We start from the raw sequence: 15720 nt of genomic DNA, 5'->3' as shown, positions 1-15720 counted from the left end.
CCTCTTCTCCAGGCTGAACAAACCGAGGGATTCAAAGAAGAAAACAACCCAGCAGTTAAGCAGGAAATCGAGGTCCTGAACTCTTCCTCTGGTTCTCCTTGAGGAGAGGGCAGAAGCACAGGGGCTGGCAGGATCAGCGGCAATACCTTGCCAAAATGAACCAGCAATTGCTTCATTTCTCCCAGCTCAAGCCACAGCAGGAGCAAACTCTGCACAGACCGTCACCGGCCACGGGAGAAAGGTCACACATCCACTGCCTCCGAGTGGCTGCCCAGGTCAGCTCCATCCCGGCGGGATGCCCGAGCGTCCAGGCTGGCCGGCAGCGCTGCGCTGCGGGCTCTGAGCTCCCGCAGCCCCGCCAGCCCGGGAGGATGCTCTGCCGGGGCTGTCCTTGGGAACGCGCTCCCGTGGAGGACGCTGGAATAGCGAGCCGCTGCTCCCCGGAACAGCAATCCGCGGAGCTGCTTCCCTCCGCTCCCGGCTCCGGGCTGTCCCCAGGCCGGCGGGCGGGTGGCTCGGGCTCCCCAGGTAAGGTGCCCCACCTCGGCTGTTCGCTGCCCCAGGCCGGCTCCGCGGGATGCTCGGGATGACCGCACCGTCCTCCTCTGCCCCGCCGGCAGCCGATCGGCCAGTTCGCACAGCGTCTGCTCGGTCCCGAGGCAGCTGCTTCACCTTCAAGCCTGCGAGCGATGTTTCGGCAGTGGAGGAGATGGGCTAATTTCCAAAAGCCTGCAGGACATCCTGACTCCCAGTCGTGTCAACGGAAGCAGGACCAGCCCTTCCTGAGTGCCGGACCCAGAGGTGAAGGGGCCTGATGGGACCAAGCCGTGGTGTGGTAGGCAATCCTGGGGAGCGAGACCACTGGGAAGCGCCTGTGCTTTGGGTGCCAGCTCAGTGCCTGCCTAGGCTGAGGTGACTTTGGGGCTACCTCCTGTCTGGAGGGGGTGAGGAGAGGTGCTGGGGTGTGTGTATCAGGGCAGGGAGGCTGCATGAGGAACCCTGTGCTCAGGGGGCTGGGGGGGGCAGAAATGGGCATAAAGATTGGCTGGTCGTTAGTGGGAAAACAGGTCCCAGTCTGGGGCTGGAAGGTGCTCCTTGCACCAAGGGAACTGGCTGTGAAATCATGGCCAGAGATGAGAGATGACCCCATGGAAGTGGAGTTTTAAAATGCAAGTGAACAAACAGCAAGTACCAGTCAGGGATAAATCCAGATCTTCCTCCCCAGGGCAACTACTCCATAGGGTCCCCATATCTTGCAGGAAGTAAACCCACAGCTATACAGACCCTTCAAGGCCCCTGAGACTCTGTCACAGAGCTCTCTAGTCCTTACATTCCAACAGATAATCCTAATGCACAGATGTCCACGGACAGAGGACACAGGGGATCCCATGTCTGGCACATCCCTGGGCCAGGCTGAATGGCTGCTGTGGTAACAGCTAGGACTCTTCCCTCCATGTCCATCCCTCCGTCGCCAACCCTCCCAGCACCACTCTGGGCATCATCATCACCCCTGACACCCTATTGCTACCAAGGTCAGAGCAGCAAGGAGTGCTGGGGGACAAGGGATGTTCTTGTTCTGAGACCTCACCAGTCCTTCCCCACCAGGGGAGGGAGGCAGGAAGGTGAGTGGCACAGCAGTGACCCTATGGGACCCCCTGCCCAGAGCCATTTCCTTCAGTGTTGCTTCCTCCCATCCCCTCCTGGGTTTCACCCTCTGGAGACTGTCAGGTTCCTCTTTGCTGACACCAGATTGCAATGGCTGTCCTGGCGTCCTGGTCCTGTCCTTACAGCACACTGACCCTGGCTTGGGATCTGCCCCCAGACTGGACACCGTCTGTCCTCAAAGCCAGGTCCTCCCTGGCCCCAGCAGTCCCTGCTTGTAGGCCCCAGCAGCTCCCTCTCTGCTCCCTGGGCCAGCCTGGTGCAGCTGGTGCAGACCTGGTGATGTGACACGGGACAAGCATGGCTGCACACGAAAGGCACAGTCCATGGCCAGAGCATCTCCCAGCTCTTTGCTCCCCACTGCACCCCTCTGCAAACCCAGCTGGTGTCCCTCAGGAGCAGCCAGCTGGCAGCATCATGTTCCAAGCAGGGGCTCAGAGGTGGCTGGAAGTGATGTGCCCTAAAGTGCATTTGGGGGGAGGGAGGGAGGGCATGTCTGGACTTCACTGCCCGAGGTCTGTGCACGCCCGCACGGATGGGCACCGATGAGTGACCAGGGATGTTTGCTCTGCACGTGTGGGTGTGCACCTGCTGTGTGCCCCAGCAGGGAGGCAGGAGGGGGCAGGTGTCATTCCCAGGAGGGCAGCAGACGTAGGTGGGTGCAGCAAGGTACAGGGGAAAGCTTGCTGCCCCAGTGGCACTGAGAGCTGAAAAATGCCCTGGGTCAAGCAGTGTGTTCTGGCTCCATCTGCTTCTGGTCTCTCTCATATCCAGTCTGTCTCTACCAGCTCATGCCTTGTTTTCCACCAGTACCTTCATTTTCGTGCTGGGGGTCTCCACAGGTCTGTGTCCCCTCCCATGCTCTCCCTTCAAATGCACCTCCTCAGCATGCTGGTGCTTCGGCAGAAGGGAGGAAGAGCAGCCATGCTGGCAGGTGGGAGCACAGTGAGGTCCAGCTGTGCACCGTCAGAGGCAGCTAAGGGTCAGGACATCTCAGCAGTGCAGACTTTTCTGCTCCTAGGAGCCTGGGCCATGGCACATCTCTGGACTACATCCCTACTTCCCTCCTGCGTTCCTTCTATCCTGGGTGAGTTGCCATGGCCAGGACAGGCCCCTCAGTCGCCATTGGAGTTTTCTGCATAAGGAAAAGCCAAAGGGGGCCAGGTGTGGTTTCCAGAGGCTGTATCCTGGGTGTCCTGCACAGGCACGTGCATGACTGGTAGAGCCAAGCCAGCAGCACAGGGAGGTCTGTGAGCAGCACAGGGAAAGTGCTGCAGGGCTTTTCTGGGGACATCCCTGAGCATGAGTACCTTGGTGTTGTGATGCTTGAGAGGCAGAGGATACGCTGCATCCCAGCATCTCAGTTTCCTCTTTTTACCCTGAGCGTGGTCCATTGTCATGACCAAATTCGAGTGGAACCAAATAAGCCATTTTGGAAAGGAAGTGCATCAGCATCTTTCCTGAAGCATCCAGGGGCAGTTCATGACCAAGGTGGAACCTGGCAGGAGGAAAAAGGGATTTACTGCTGAAATCCTTTGAAATGCCCATCAAATCTCTTAAATCACACTGGGCCACAGATCACTGAGATGAGCAGTGCACAGGGAGCTCCTGGCCTCCACAAAAGCCTTTGTTCCATACCCCTTTTGCGGCTGGAGTTTGCGTCTTGCAGAAAATCATGTGTTGGTAAAAGGTTCCCATTCCCTTTGGGGAAAACCAGCCTAAACCCAGCTCCCAAAGGCCTGTGTTGTCCCGGGTCTCCTGCTCACTGTGCTCTGTGCAGAGGATCAGGATGTGCTGTGGTGCCTCCTGGGTCCAGCGAGGGACCCTGGACAGCCCCGCTGTCACAGCCCCGCTGTCACAGCCCCATTGCTCTGCTCCTCTGGGGTGCTGGCAGATTTGTGGCTGTTCCCTGGACCCTATGAGGTCTGTGAGGGTCCAGCTGTCTCCACCCTCCCTGTCACAGGTGGGGATGTTGGGAGGGAGTGTGGGCGCACAGGTGTCACTGACACATTCCCAGTGACTTCCATGTGCTGGCGGCCCTGTGGCATCTGCCCCAATGCCACACTGAGCTTGTCCCCCGCTTGTCCACCAGTGGCAGAGGAACAGGGCAGTGAGGAGGCAGCAAGATCAGATCAGCAAAAGGCAGGAAAAGCAGCTCCAGGGGTTTGCATCTTGGCTGCATCCTCAGGAATCCCTTAAGCTCAAAGACACCCAGATGGGACGGGTGCCCTCTGCACTTAGAGGGCAGATACAGTCCCAGCCTCAGGACACTTCTGCATGTCTGACAGCCTGCTACTGCAGCACAGAACCCTGTTTGTTTACTCTGGTTCCTACTGAGAGCAAGTTTATGCAGCCACCTTGTTAAGTCCTGCTGGTCATCCTAGCAATTCCTGAGTTCCATCAGGGACAGGTGGGAAGGAAGGGCAGTGTGTGGTGGGGCTGCCTCTAGGCCTTACAGCTGTGTTCTCTCATCCCACCTAGGGCAGGGAACAATTCCCCAGTCAGTCTATCCTCTGGCCACTCCAGGATTTGCAGGTCAGACACAGGTGCTGGTGGCCTTTCCTCCAGGATAAGGCTGTTCTGCTGCTGGCCAAGCCCAGCACTTTGCTCTGGAGCTTGGGCCCTCTGATCTCCTAACCCTTGGGTAGAAGGTGGCACTGGCACGGTCTCCCAGGGTTGCCCAGGGAAGATGTCCTGGCACACCTGCAAGCACACACAGGCGTGCACGGACACAGCTCTCCAGCGAGGTGAGCGGGCACCGCACGGCCCAGGGACAGCACGGTCGCCACAGTGAGCTGGGCTGGGGTGGCTCCGGCCGGGGCTCCCCGGGGCAGCGGGAGGAGCCCGCGGAGCAGACACGGGAAAGGTGTTTGGGGTGCGTGTGGCTGGGGGAAGCAGCGGGAGCTGCTGCAGCGCAGCGGGGTGGGGGCTGAGGAGGAAGGAAGCGTGCAGAGCCCGGGCAAGAGCAAACAGGAAGAACCGTGGGGATGCGTCAGGAAGGATGTGCAGTACCCCAAGGGCAGACCTGTCCTACCTGAGCCAGACCCCTGAGCCAGGGACCTTCCTCCCCAGATACACCCCTGCCCTGCCCTGCTGGGGAGGGGGAGCCCACACGTCTTCCCCCGAGGTATCCAGGGATGGTTGTGGGTGCAGAGGGGTGTCCCCACATGGACATGGGTTGGGGGACGGTGGGGTGGCACAAGGAGCACACTGCACAGGGGCAGGCACTGAGGTGGGAGGCACTGAGCGAGTCCTGGCACATTCCACAGCGGGATGGGGACAGCTGGGCACGGCCTGGGCGAGAGGACACGGGCAGGACAGCAGGCATGGGAGGATTCATTCTGGCTCCCTGCGGGGCAGGTGGGGTCTGGTGCCCCCAGAGCAGCAGCACTGCACCATGCCAAGCATCCTGCCTCACCCCTCCTGCCAGTGGCCCCCCATGGCTGAGCCTCGCCCATCCCTCCGTGCCCCACGGGTGGCACCAGTGCTGGTCATGGCTTGTCACAGAGGGCATCAAGCACACCCCACCAGCCCCATCGGAGATGCCTATGGAGACACTGCAGGGTTTTGGGGGAGGCCAGGCCGTGCCCACAGGCGCAGGACGAAGGTCGGGCGGTGGGGAGCAGGGCTGGGTGTGCAGGCGGCCCAGCAGAGCCGAGCTGCAGAGATGTGGCCGGTATGTGTGTGGGCGGCAGCCGGGGTGGGGGAGAAGGAGGGAGAGGAAGCAGCAGAAGCAGCAGCTCCTTTGATAAGCAGCTTCCTGAACACTTTCAAACCGTGGTGTCAGACCGACACGCGCGGTGCCTGCGGCCTGTGCCGGGACCGACCAGCCCACGCCACAGGGCAGCAGGTAGGCAGCCCCCCAGCCCAGCCCAGCCCAGCCCAGCCCAGCCACGCTGCCCGCTGGAGAGGAGACCCCCGCCGGGCAGCGCCGGGCCCTGGTGCCCAGGGGCGGTGGGCATGTGCTCGTGGACCGGCAGCCCCAGGCAGGGCTGGGATGCTGGGCAGGTGATGCGAGCACTCTCCCTGCAGGTGCTGGCAGCTGAGGTACTTCCCAGGGCCCCTCTGCTGGTGAGGGCATCTCCCAGGTGTTTCCTGGCTGGAGTGCGAGGGACAGCTGCTGGGATGGGAGCTGGGCTGTCTCTGGTCAGGATCTCTCCTGGTGCTGCTGCTCCTGCTAAGGAGCTGCTCTTGTCCTGCCTGTCTGGAGAACACCGGGACACCCTGCATGGGGTATAGGGATGGTGTGAGTGGCAGTGGTGGCATTGCCACCCCCAGAAATGCCACCGGGCAGCAGGGAATCATGGGGAACAGCTCCTGCCCTAGCTGTGTTCCCAGCACCATGTGGACCCCGGCTCTCCACAAGACCTCCCTGAGCAGATGGGCTGCCTGGGATCCCACTCTTAGCCCACCAAGAGCTCTGACTCTGCATCATTCCCTGTCTCTGTGGGTCTGTCTCCTCCTCATGGAGGCAGCTGGGGATGAGCAGGAGGCTCAGGATCCCAGGGTGCTGCCTGCCCCATGAGGAGCTCTGCCTGGAAGTGAATCAGCATCACCTGCACCTCCCCAGCCCTGCCAGGGGCTGACCCGTAGCTGGTGATGGGGAGAGCCTGGCACCTTCCCCAGCCCGGCTGCCCCATCGCCTCTTGCTCAACCACCCAGATAAAGCAGTTTCCTCTTGACAGTTGCTGAGACCCACAGGATGGAGGAGGCTGTCCCAGGGCCATCCCTCCCTTGCCAGAGCCATGAGGCTGCTGAGGGTGCCTGGTCTGTGTCTCTGGGCAGCAGGAGATGGCCAGACTCCGTGTGGTGGCTACAGCCACCTCGTGTCACCTGCTGGACGCTGCTGTGCTCACACGTTCCAGCTCTCATTCTTCCCACCGTGTCCCCAGGCCGAAGCAGGGGGATGTGATGGGGAAGGGCTGGAAGCTCAGGGCATGTGCTTCCATGGAGGGGAAGAGCTTCTGGGGCTCCCCCAAACCACACCACACCCTGCCACCACACAGAGTGGGTGTCCTCCCCTCAGGGGAAGCAGGTGCTCCTTGGTGCCATGCCCAGCATCACCAGTGGTGCCCGTGTGGGCTGCAGTGCTGCAGGCATCCCCGAGGGTGGGTGTGCTGGGAGCTCTCCATCTGCCTGGATACGGGGGCTGGGGGTCCTGGTTCCAGGACAACTGAGGACTTAAAACCCATCCCTTGCTTGCAGACCATCTGCCAGGGGCTCCACCCAGCGTCTCACATCTGCCTTTTCTTTTCCAGCTGCTTTTCCTCTGATGGCTCTATGATTTCCCAGGAGCTGAGGGCCCCCCGTGTCCCCCCGCTGTGGTTCAGGACGAGGGCTCCGTGGCTGCTGCAGCATGGTCCAAGCCTGCTTGGTGTGCTCCAGAGTTCATAGGGGCAGCCTGGCAGCCCAGGCAGCTGCAGCAGACATGGACAAGCCAGACAAGCCCAGTCCCTCTGCCAAGAAGCACGTGCGCCTCCAGGAGAGGTGAGTGTGGCTCCCCCCTGGCCGGGGTACCCATGGCACTGCTCATCCCCAGGGCTCCCCTAAAATTCCTTCCTGCCAGCCCTCTGCCTGCCAGCCTGTGCAGGTGCCAGGTCTGAGTGTGGGGGCAGCCCTGGCCCCCACCCAGCCCAGGACAAATCTCGACACCGTCCTTCAGGGGCTTCCCAGCCAAAAGGCAAAATGATCAGCTAGTTCCTTGTTCCCCATCTGCCGGGGTGTCTATCTGGCTTTTGCTCAGTGTGGGGTGATTTTATCTGATGATACGGGGGGTGGGCTGTCCTTCTCTCCCAGCGGGGCAGTAGGTCAGCCAGGGACCCCTCTGCCTTCCAGGAGGGGCTCCAATGTGTCACTAGTGCTGGACATGAGCTCTCTAGGGAATGTGGAGCCCATCCAGCCTGTCTGCACACCACGGGACATCACGCTGAAGTTTCTGAGGACATCCAGCCACGTGCTGAGGAAACAGGAGCTCCAGCAGCACGCCCAGAGCCTGGCACAGCTCCAGGAGGAGTTTTCGGTGCGGTGATTCCCTCTCTCTCCTCACAGGAAGGGTGGCAGGGGCTGGCGGTGGTGGGACTGACAGGGGTGAGCATCAGGCTCTGAGCCCGGCTGTGCCCCACGGCCCCAGTGGGAGGGCAGGGGGTGTGGGCACACAGAGGGGAGGGGTGCCCGGGTACCACCTGCTCCTCGGTGCACACATGTCCCATTGGGGTGCCTGGAAAACCCTGTCCTGCCCTCCCATGCCACCCTCTTCTCCCAAGGTTGCATCTCTGGAAGGAGTCCCACCACAGCTGGACTCATCCCAGGAGCTGGCACCTCTGGTGATGCCCCTGGGTTAGCTCTACCCTGCTGGGAGACCAGGTCTGCCACCACCAGGGGACACAAGTGGCAGTGAGGGGCTTTTCCTTATTGCTGGTTTCTCCCCCTGCAGAAAATCCCACCCAACTTCGTGAGTCCGGAGGAGCTGGAAATCCCTGGACGTGCCTTCAAGGACAGATATAAAACCATTCTCCCCAGTATGTGCCACTGTGACCCTTTGCCTCCCACTTGCCTGTGTTTGCTTGTGGGTGAGGGTGACTCAGAGCAGCCCTGGCACTGGGGTGGGCACTCCTGGGGTTCTGCCATGCCTGCTCCTACTGCCCGTGCTGCAGGAGCTGGGTGCCGTGTTCCAGGGGGTGGGCACAGTGCTGTGGGGTGGCACATGGGGAGCTGTCCCTGGGGTGGGTGTTACTTGTCCCCAGGGCACGGCCTTAACGGTGTAAAGGCTGAGCATGTTCTGGAAGGACTCAGCTGGGCTCTGGTCAGGTGCTGTGGGGATGTCCTGAGGGGTCACTGGGGATGAGTTATCCCACCTGCTCACCACGGTACCTGCAGGTTTGGGCTGCAGCCAGGCTGTGCCCTGCCAGGTCAGGGAGGCTGAATGGGACAAGAGCAGCTGTGAGGGAGGGTGCAGGCAGCTCTGAGCATGGCATGCAGCAGGAGGACTCAGCCTCCAGGCAGGATCAGTCCCTTGGGCAATACCTGCAACATCTTTCAGATCCTGAGAGCCGGGTCTGCCTCAGGAGGGCCAGGAGCCAGGAGGAAGAGAGCTACATAAATGCCAACTACATCACGGTGAGTGTCCTGCCAGGGCCTGCAGACCAGGACTCACAAGGCACCGGGCTGCAGCTGCCACACTGGGTCACATGTGCTGGACACTGTCGCCTGTCCCTTAGCTGGGCCAGTGTGACTTCTTGTGAGACCAAACCATAACAGGATTGCTGGGAAGGCCTGGATTTTTGGTACCTTTAGCAGTTTTATACTAGGAGAAGTGACTGGAGATGGAGGATGTTTGGAGCTGTGAAACTGGGATTCCTGTGTGCTGTGGCTACCCTGGGGCAGCAGACTTAACTTGCCAGCCCTTTTGGGGCTGGAGAGATGTGGCTCCAGCTGTGCAGGGCAGACACGCTGTTCCTTTTGGGGGGGAGAGTCTCCTGAGGGAGCTGCTCTCAGCTCCTGGGCAGATCGAGCACCCCGAGAGGCTCCCTTGCAGGGGCTGCTCCATCTCCTCCTCACACACTAGCCCATGGTCTGGAAAAGCCATGGGAGGCAAGCTGTGTCAGCAGATTATGGCAGCTCAGAGATCCTCAAACCTCACACATCCTGGGATTTCCTCTCTGCTCAGGGAGCTTGTGGCAATTTCCCAGGAGGAGAGCTAATGAAGGTGGGGTGTGGCTTATTTTTGGCACCCAGTGGGGTCCCTTTCCAGCGACTGAGAAGTCCCCAGACCCTAGGGTGTTACTGAGACAGCCTGATTTTGATATCCATCCCTGTGCCAACCTTCCAGGCTGCAGTCTCTCCCACGACGGGATCTCGTGTCAGCCAGGTGCCAGCTTTGCCTGGTGGGCAGGCTTCTTTCTGAGCAATTAATCTTCAGCACCCTTCCCTTGGGGCTGGCCAGGGCACTGGGAAGCAGAGGTGGGGCCGTGGCTGCTGTGAGTGCTTGGCAGTGAGGGAAAGCAGGGCTTGGGAAAGCAGCCCACAGAAAATGCTGTCTGGGGTGGCAGACAAACCCCTGGGAGGTGCTCGGAGGGTGTGGGTTGGAGCTGGAGGGCACTGAGGAGCATTTCTTTTCTGATGGTGCTTGTGGCTGAGATCCACTGAGACAGCAGCACCCAGCACCCCGCAGGGAGGGTCAGAGCAGCTTTGGGACAGGAGCACTGTGCCCAAAGCTGCTGGGAGGCTTGTCTGGTCCGAGGGCAGCGTGACCACGGGCAGCAGAGGAACTGTGCCTTCCCGAGGCAGCCTGGCAGCGTGCAGCTGCATGCCAGCTGACACTGGCACTCTGTCCCTACAGCCCAGGCTGTGCCTGGCATCCCCTCTGTCTCACATGAGTGCTGACTGTGCTGCCCGTCCCCCTGGCACACACACCTGAGCACACCTGTGCCCACACACCCCTGTGTGCAGCTGGCATTTCCTGACCCCTTCCTTCCCCTTACCTCTCCAAGGGTGTAGCAGTGCAGGAATTTGTGGGCACATCAGAAAAATCAGCAACCCAGCCTGCCTGGGCATGCCTGGGAGGCACAGGAATCTGGGAGGGCTCTGCAGGCCTTTGATCAGCCCCACCTGGGACTGATGCTCTTCCTGCTGCTGGTGTTCCATGAAGTGTTTCTGAGCATGGGGTGGTGGGGAGAAGGTGGAATTCCCAGGGTTGACACCTCCAGGTCTCCTGAATGGAAAATCATGTTTCCTAGGAAAAAAATGATCCTGAGGCCTGAAAATAGGGCTCTGCAAAATGTTCCTGAGAACATTCCTGTCCCTTAGCTGGGCCAGTGCGACTTCTTGTGAGACCAAACCATTAGCAGGACTGCTGGGAAGGCCTGGATTTTTGATACCTTTAGCAGTTTTATACTAGGACAGGAAGTGATTGGAGACAGAAGATGCTTGGAGCTGTGAAACGGGGATTCCTGCTTGTCCTTGTGGAAACACCCACAGTGAGGAGTGCAGCTCCCTGTGTGAGCTTTGCCTCGCCAAGGCATCCATCACGCTGGCTCTTGTCACACTGATAGCCTGGGGATGCTTGCAGGCACTTGGTTGTACAAGGCCAGCTTCAAGGACTTGCTCCTGGGTGAGGGGACCAGCGGGATGGGGGGGAAGCCTGGGGGTTCCTCAGCAGATCTATAAAAGCATTTTAGGGACAGGTTTAGTAGGAAACAGCATGTGTGGCTCAGCCTCTAAACTGTAGAGGCAGAAAAGCTTCATGAGGGCCGGAGTGGCCTGGAGACAGGCCCCCCTCCCCTCGAGGCCCCCCAGCCTCCCTGACGGGCTGTGTGCTGGGCAGGGCTACGCGGGGCGGCCCCGGGAGTACATTGCCACGCAGGGACCCTTGCTGAACACCGTGACCGACTTCTGGGAGATGGTGTGGCAGGAGGAGGCGCCTCTCATCGTCATGATCACCGAGCTCCAGGAGCGCAAGGAGGTACCGCTGACCCTCCCCGGGCTCAGGCACCGCCCGGCCAGGGCACAGGGGGAGCGGGGTGCTGATGACAGCAGAGGGTTGTGTGAGGCCAAACGTGGGGTCTGTGCACCCACTTAGTGTGCTTTCATCTCAGAGGATTCCCTGATGGATCACAAGTGGAGGAGAGAGCCCCAGGGCTGCAGCCTTGGCCCTACCTGGCAAAGCTTTTCCTCCTCACATGGCTGTGTGCCCTGGGCACGCTTTACCAGCTGGATAATAGGATAAAAACCCCTGGGGATGGGGCAGAAGCAGTGGGCAGCAGTGCCCCTCTGGCCCCCCGAGCTCTCCCCTGGGCTGGGAGCTCTCAGCCAGAGGATCCAGCCGGGATGGAGCTGACAGCACCTGCCTGGGGGAACTGAGAACTGGAAATTCTCCTGGCCATGTCCTTGCTCCCTTCTCTCCCAACAGCCTCCCTGTGCCCTGGGTCCTGCTGCGTCTGGAAGCTTCCAGGGCTGAGGAAGGCTGTGCATCCCTGGGGCCTGAAAGCCAGGGCAGGGCACGGGAGAGGGTGCAGAGCAGCAGGTGCAGGGACAGGGATCCATCCCTTCCTTGCTTTCCCTCTGTATCACCCTACATCCACCTTCCCTGCTCTCCTACCACCCCCACAGTGATGCCCCCTCCCAAGAGCACTGACCCAAGCACAGTTCAGACATCCAGGGGGTGCCTTGAGCATCTCCACAGCTACAAGCCTGCCTTGTTTTCCAGAAATGCGTCCACTACTGGCCCGAGAAGGAGGGCACCTATGGCCCCTTCACCATCCGTGTGCAGGCAGTGAGCGAGTCTGTGGAGTACGTGGTCCGGGAGCTCTCCATCCAGGTGGGTCAGAGAGGGAGCACGCTGGGGCCCAGCAGTGCCCCTGACACCCCTGGGATGTCCAGTGAGATGGCAATGCTGTGTGACAGGAAAGAGCAGGGTCCATGATTCTCAGGAGCCCCTCCTGCCTGGGGAGGCTGGGAGGGAGCAGGACCCAGCCCTGGGCTACAGAGGAGAAGGGGTCAGCTGGGCAGCACCACCAGCCCGGTGTTTGTGTGCTGTGCTGTCGGGCTCTGCCCCATGGGCTGTCTGTACTCTCTGGCTGACACCAGCCTAAAGGATCCTGCTTTGCCTGGACGCTGGTGACAGTGTTGGAACACTCTGCATCTGTTCTCGTCTTCTGGGATGGGACACATCCATCCTCTCTGGCCCGGGGGTCTCTCCCTCATGTCTGGCAGAGGCTCAAAGAGGGATTTGGGAGGAGGGTGGCAGAGATGGGTACAGGCTGCCTGGCCTCTGCTGGAGCTACGCTCCACGTTTCATTTGGCCCCTGCTCTCACATCCCGATTTCTCTTTGTTCTGTGCTGGAGAAGCTTGAAAAGGAACGCCGCAAGGTCAAACACATCCTCTTCCCTTCCTGGCCGGACCAGCAAACACCTGAGTCAGCCAAGCCCCTGCTGCACCTGGTGTCCAAGGTGGAGGAGACTCTGCAGACTGCAGCCAGCCCAGGGCCCATCGTGGTGCACTGCAGGTAAGGGCTTGCACCTCACCTGAGCCCCGTCTGTGCTTCACCTCGGGGTCAGGCTGCAAATGCCTGAGGGGAAAATCCCACGTGAGTCCTCATGCACGAGTCCTGCTGTGGTGCAGATATCCTGGGGCACAGCCACCCCACAGCAGAGCTGTCAACCAGCAGCTCCTGTCCTGGCAGCAGGATGGTGGCAGATCCTGCACCTGCATCCATGGGCAGCTGGGTGGGAGCAGGAGAGGTCTGCATTTGGGACCCAGTCACCAGCCCCACCGTACACCCACAGCTCTGGCTCTGGAAGATCCTTGCTTGAGCAGGGAGATGGAACCAGATGACCCCATGTGATGCCTTTTCCCTGGTCCTAGAACTATGAGCCAGACACAGTTAAGGGATGAAAGGGTTCTTACTTCGGTATTTAATAAGGATCCTTATGATGCAACAGTTCGTGAAGGTGGAATACACCAAAATGCACACACACGGTATATCACATATATAATCTTCTACACCTTATAAATTAGCATATCTGACCAAGATTCCCCAATGAGGAGCTTAAATGAATGGTGTGACATCTCCTTATTCTAAAGTATTTCCTCCCAGATGGGCTTAATCCTAGTTTACAGGATATCTTCTAGAGGGGCCTTGCTTTCTCAAGATAGCGTAAGGCTTTTCGGCCTCCAGCTGTGAGGCCTTTAGGATGTTTGGTCTTCTCGCTTAGCAGAATACCAGGACTATGTTAAGATATCAGGCTTAAAGTATTACAAGTATGTATGCTAAGAATACTGGGAATACATAAGAGGTATATAAAAAGAAAAGGCAAAAAATCATGGCATCACAAGGCCGGTCCCTTCGAACCTGACCCATTCTGTAATTCTGTGATTCCTGCTCTCTGTGTCACCAAGCATGGCCTGTGGCTTGGATGTGGAGCCATGTTTCAGGACAGCCCTCCTGCAGGATGTGGCCTCTGCCTGTTTCCTCTCCTTGCTAAGTGAATTTGGGGACAGTGGAGCAGAGCACCCAGTTGTCCCTGTGGAACACGCTCAGCATGCACTGCTGCAGGCTGAGTGCAAACCACTGGTGCTGGGGTTAGAGCCCAGCTGGGAGGGGAAGAGGCTGCAGAGCCCCCTGCACTGCACAAGGACGGGGCACAGACTGGTGGTGTGCTTCCAGAGCAGCTTCAGCTGCTGTGCAACACGGCAAGAACTCCTTGCCATGGCAGAGTGACCCCAGCCCACGGCTTTTGGTGCCTGGCTGAGAAGCTTAGTCTGGCAGCTGGGGCCAGGACCCCCTCATCCCTCTAGGAAGAAATCACAGCAGCAAACCAATCCAGGAGTGCATCCAGCTCAGCAAGATGCAGGTGTGGGCAGTGGATGCTGTCGGTGCTCAGCACAGCTGTGTCTGTCCTGCAGCGCAGGCATTGGCCGCACCGGCTGCTTCATCGCCACCAGGATCGGGTGCCAGCAGCTGAAGGACAAGGGGGAGGTGGATATCCTTGGAATCGTGTGCCGTCTCCGCATAGACAGGTGGGTACTCAGAGCACGTGGCTCCTTGGAGGCCTGGGAGGAGGGGTGTGGGAGGGATGTGGCAGAGACATGGGGATGGGCATCCCAAGGCGACTATTTCTGATGGAAACCAGAAGGGTTGCTGGAGGATACAGATGTGTGGATGGCAAACAATTCCCAGTGCTGGGCTGGTTCTGCTGTCAGAGCTGCTGTAGCTCTGACCTGAGGACATGAGGGAGAGTAAAGGGGCTGGGAACCTGGCAGCTGTCTGCTCCTCCCTTCCAGCTCAGCCACTAAACCCAGAAACACTCCATCTGGCCACTTTTCAAGAAGCACAGGTGAAAATTAGCACCAAATCAGTTGCTAATCTCATTTTGAACAGCTCAGCAATGCTTCTGAACCTCTGCACTCTTTGGGCTGCTCTGGTGCCTGTTTCAGAGGCATCTTGACATGGCTGGTGAAGCAGGAATATCTGTGCCCTGGGAGCAGAGAGCTGGGAACAGGGTTCTGTGTTTGGTGAAGCGTCAGCAAGCCCTGCCTTTCCCTTGCAGAGGTGGGATGATCCAGACGAGCGAGCAGTACCAGTTCCTCCATCACACACTAGCTCTCTACGCTTCCCAGCTGCCAGAGGGGGGAGGCCGCTAGTGCAGGGCTCCCACCGGGCTTCTGGCTCTCTGCTCTGACCTCTCCTGCACCAGCCTCGGGGGACACCTTCACCAAAACCTCTCCTGATGCTGCCAGGCCACAGAGCAGCAGCACGAACGTCCCTCAGGATGAGTACAGCTGAGTGAACCCATGGGGACGGTGGCTTTGGACCCTGGGGATGAGCAAGGTGTGGTGGTGCGGTGGGTGCTCGAGGTGGCCACTGCTGCCGGCTCGAGGCAGATTTCACCCATAGAAAGAAGCTTTGGCTTTTGAGAGGTGCAAGATCCTGAAGCAGAAGAGCAAGCTGTGCAGAGGAACTGCAGCTGGCAAGCGCCAGGAGCACGGTTTGCCTTTCGGCTGCACTCAAATGTTCACCCCGTGAGACGCAGCGCTGGTAGAACTACCCCGAAATAAACGGAGCCTCTGTCCTGGCTGTGCATCCTTTGTGGGCAGGGCTGGGCTTGCTCCAAACATGCACCATGAAGCTCTTCTTGCTGAAGACACCTTGGTGGCTTGGTGCATGGTCGGCTAACAGCGTTCCGTAGCTTGCTTTCCTCTCCACCTTCAGCCAACACCTTCTCACCAGCCTTAAAGTAGAACCATGGAATATTATTAAGGTTGGAAAAGAGCTCCAAGGTCATTGAGTCCAACCTCTGATCGAATCCCACTGTGCCCACTAAACTGTATCATGAATTGCCATGTGTAGTTGTTTCTTGAACAGCTCCAGGGATGGTGACTCCACCACCTCACTGGGCAGCCTGTGTCAGTGCCTCACCACCCTTTCAGGGAAGAAATTCTCCCTAATACCCAACCTGAACCTGCCCTCTCCCTAGCAGGGGAGAGTCCCAAGCTCAGTTTGCAACTGATGTGTCCCCAGTTGCCTTCTGTTGTTACATGAGGGTGGGGATTTTGAATTC

General features: G+C 59.3%; 1 protein-coding gene across 5 annotated transcripts; it reads left to right on the top strand.

Annotated features, from left to right (window-relative positions):
- The first annotated feature begins 429 nt into the window (after positions 1-429).
- PTPN7 (protein tyrosine phosphatase non-receptor type 7) lies at positions 430-15502 on the top strand. 5 transcript variants are annotated; one of them, XM_010404496.3, is made up of 11 exons: positions 430-801; positions 2684-2749; positions 6921-7149; positions 7498-7681; positions 8096-8180; positions 8702-8778; positions 10985-11122; positions 11867-11977; positions 12508-12665; positions 14066-14179; positions 14710-15502. In XM_010404496.3, the coding sequence occupies exons 3-11, from the start codon at positions 7019-7021 to the stop codon at positions 14801-14803; spliced, it is 1092 nt and encodes a 363-aa protein (XP_010402798.1). In that variant the 5' UTR covers positions 430-801; positions 2684-2749; positions 6921-7018; the 3' UTR covers positions 14804-15502. The 5 variants fall into 5 exon arrangements, with proteins under 5 accessions (XP_010402798.1, XP_010402799.1, XP_019144343.1 ...); XM_019288798.2 differs by lacking the exon at positions 2684-2749 and having other exon boundaries at positions 445-528; positions 621-801; XM_010404497.3 differs by lacking the exon at positions 2684-2749 and having other exon boundaries at positions 430-835.
- Positions 15503-15720: the final 218 nt, after the last annotated feature.

The sequence above is a fragment of the Corvus cornix genome, chromosome 26 (genome assembly GCF_000738735.6).
Source record: "Corvus cornix cornix isolate S_Up_H32 chromosome 26, ASM73873v5, whole genome shotgun sequence".
In the NCBI taxonomy this organism is placed as follows: Eukaryota; Metazoa; Chordata; class Aves; order Passeriformes; family Corvidae; genus Corvus; species Corvus cornix.
This window is presented reverse-complemented; position numbering and strand designations above follow the sequence as displayed.

What these genes read in the sequence shown, in the direction of transcription:
- PTPN7 (XM_010404496.3), top strand. Translation starts at nt 7,019, where the DNA reads ATGGTCCAAGCCTGCTTGGTGTGCTCCAGAGTTCATAGGGGCAGCCTG. An exon ending in AGCTCCAGGAGCGCAAGGAG is followed by an intron (nt 11,123 to 11,866) that starts GTACCGCTGACC and finishes CTTGTTTTCCAG; the next exon opens with AAATGCGTCCACTACTGGCC. An exon ending in CCCATCGTGGTGCACTGCAG is followed by an intron (nt 12,666 to 14,065) that starts GTAAGGGCTTGC and finishes TCTGTCCTGCAG; the next exon opens with CGCAGGCATTGGCCGCACCG.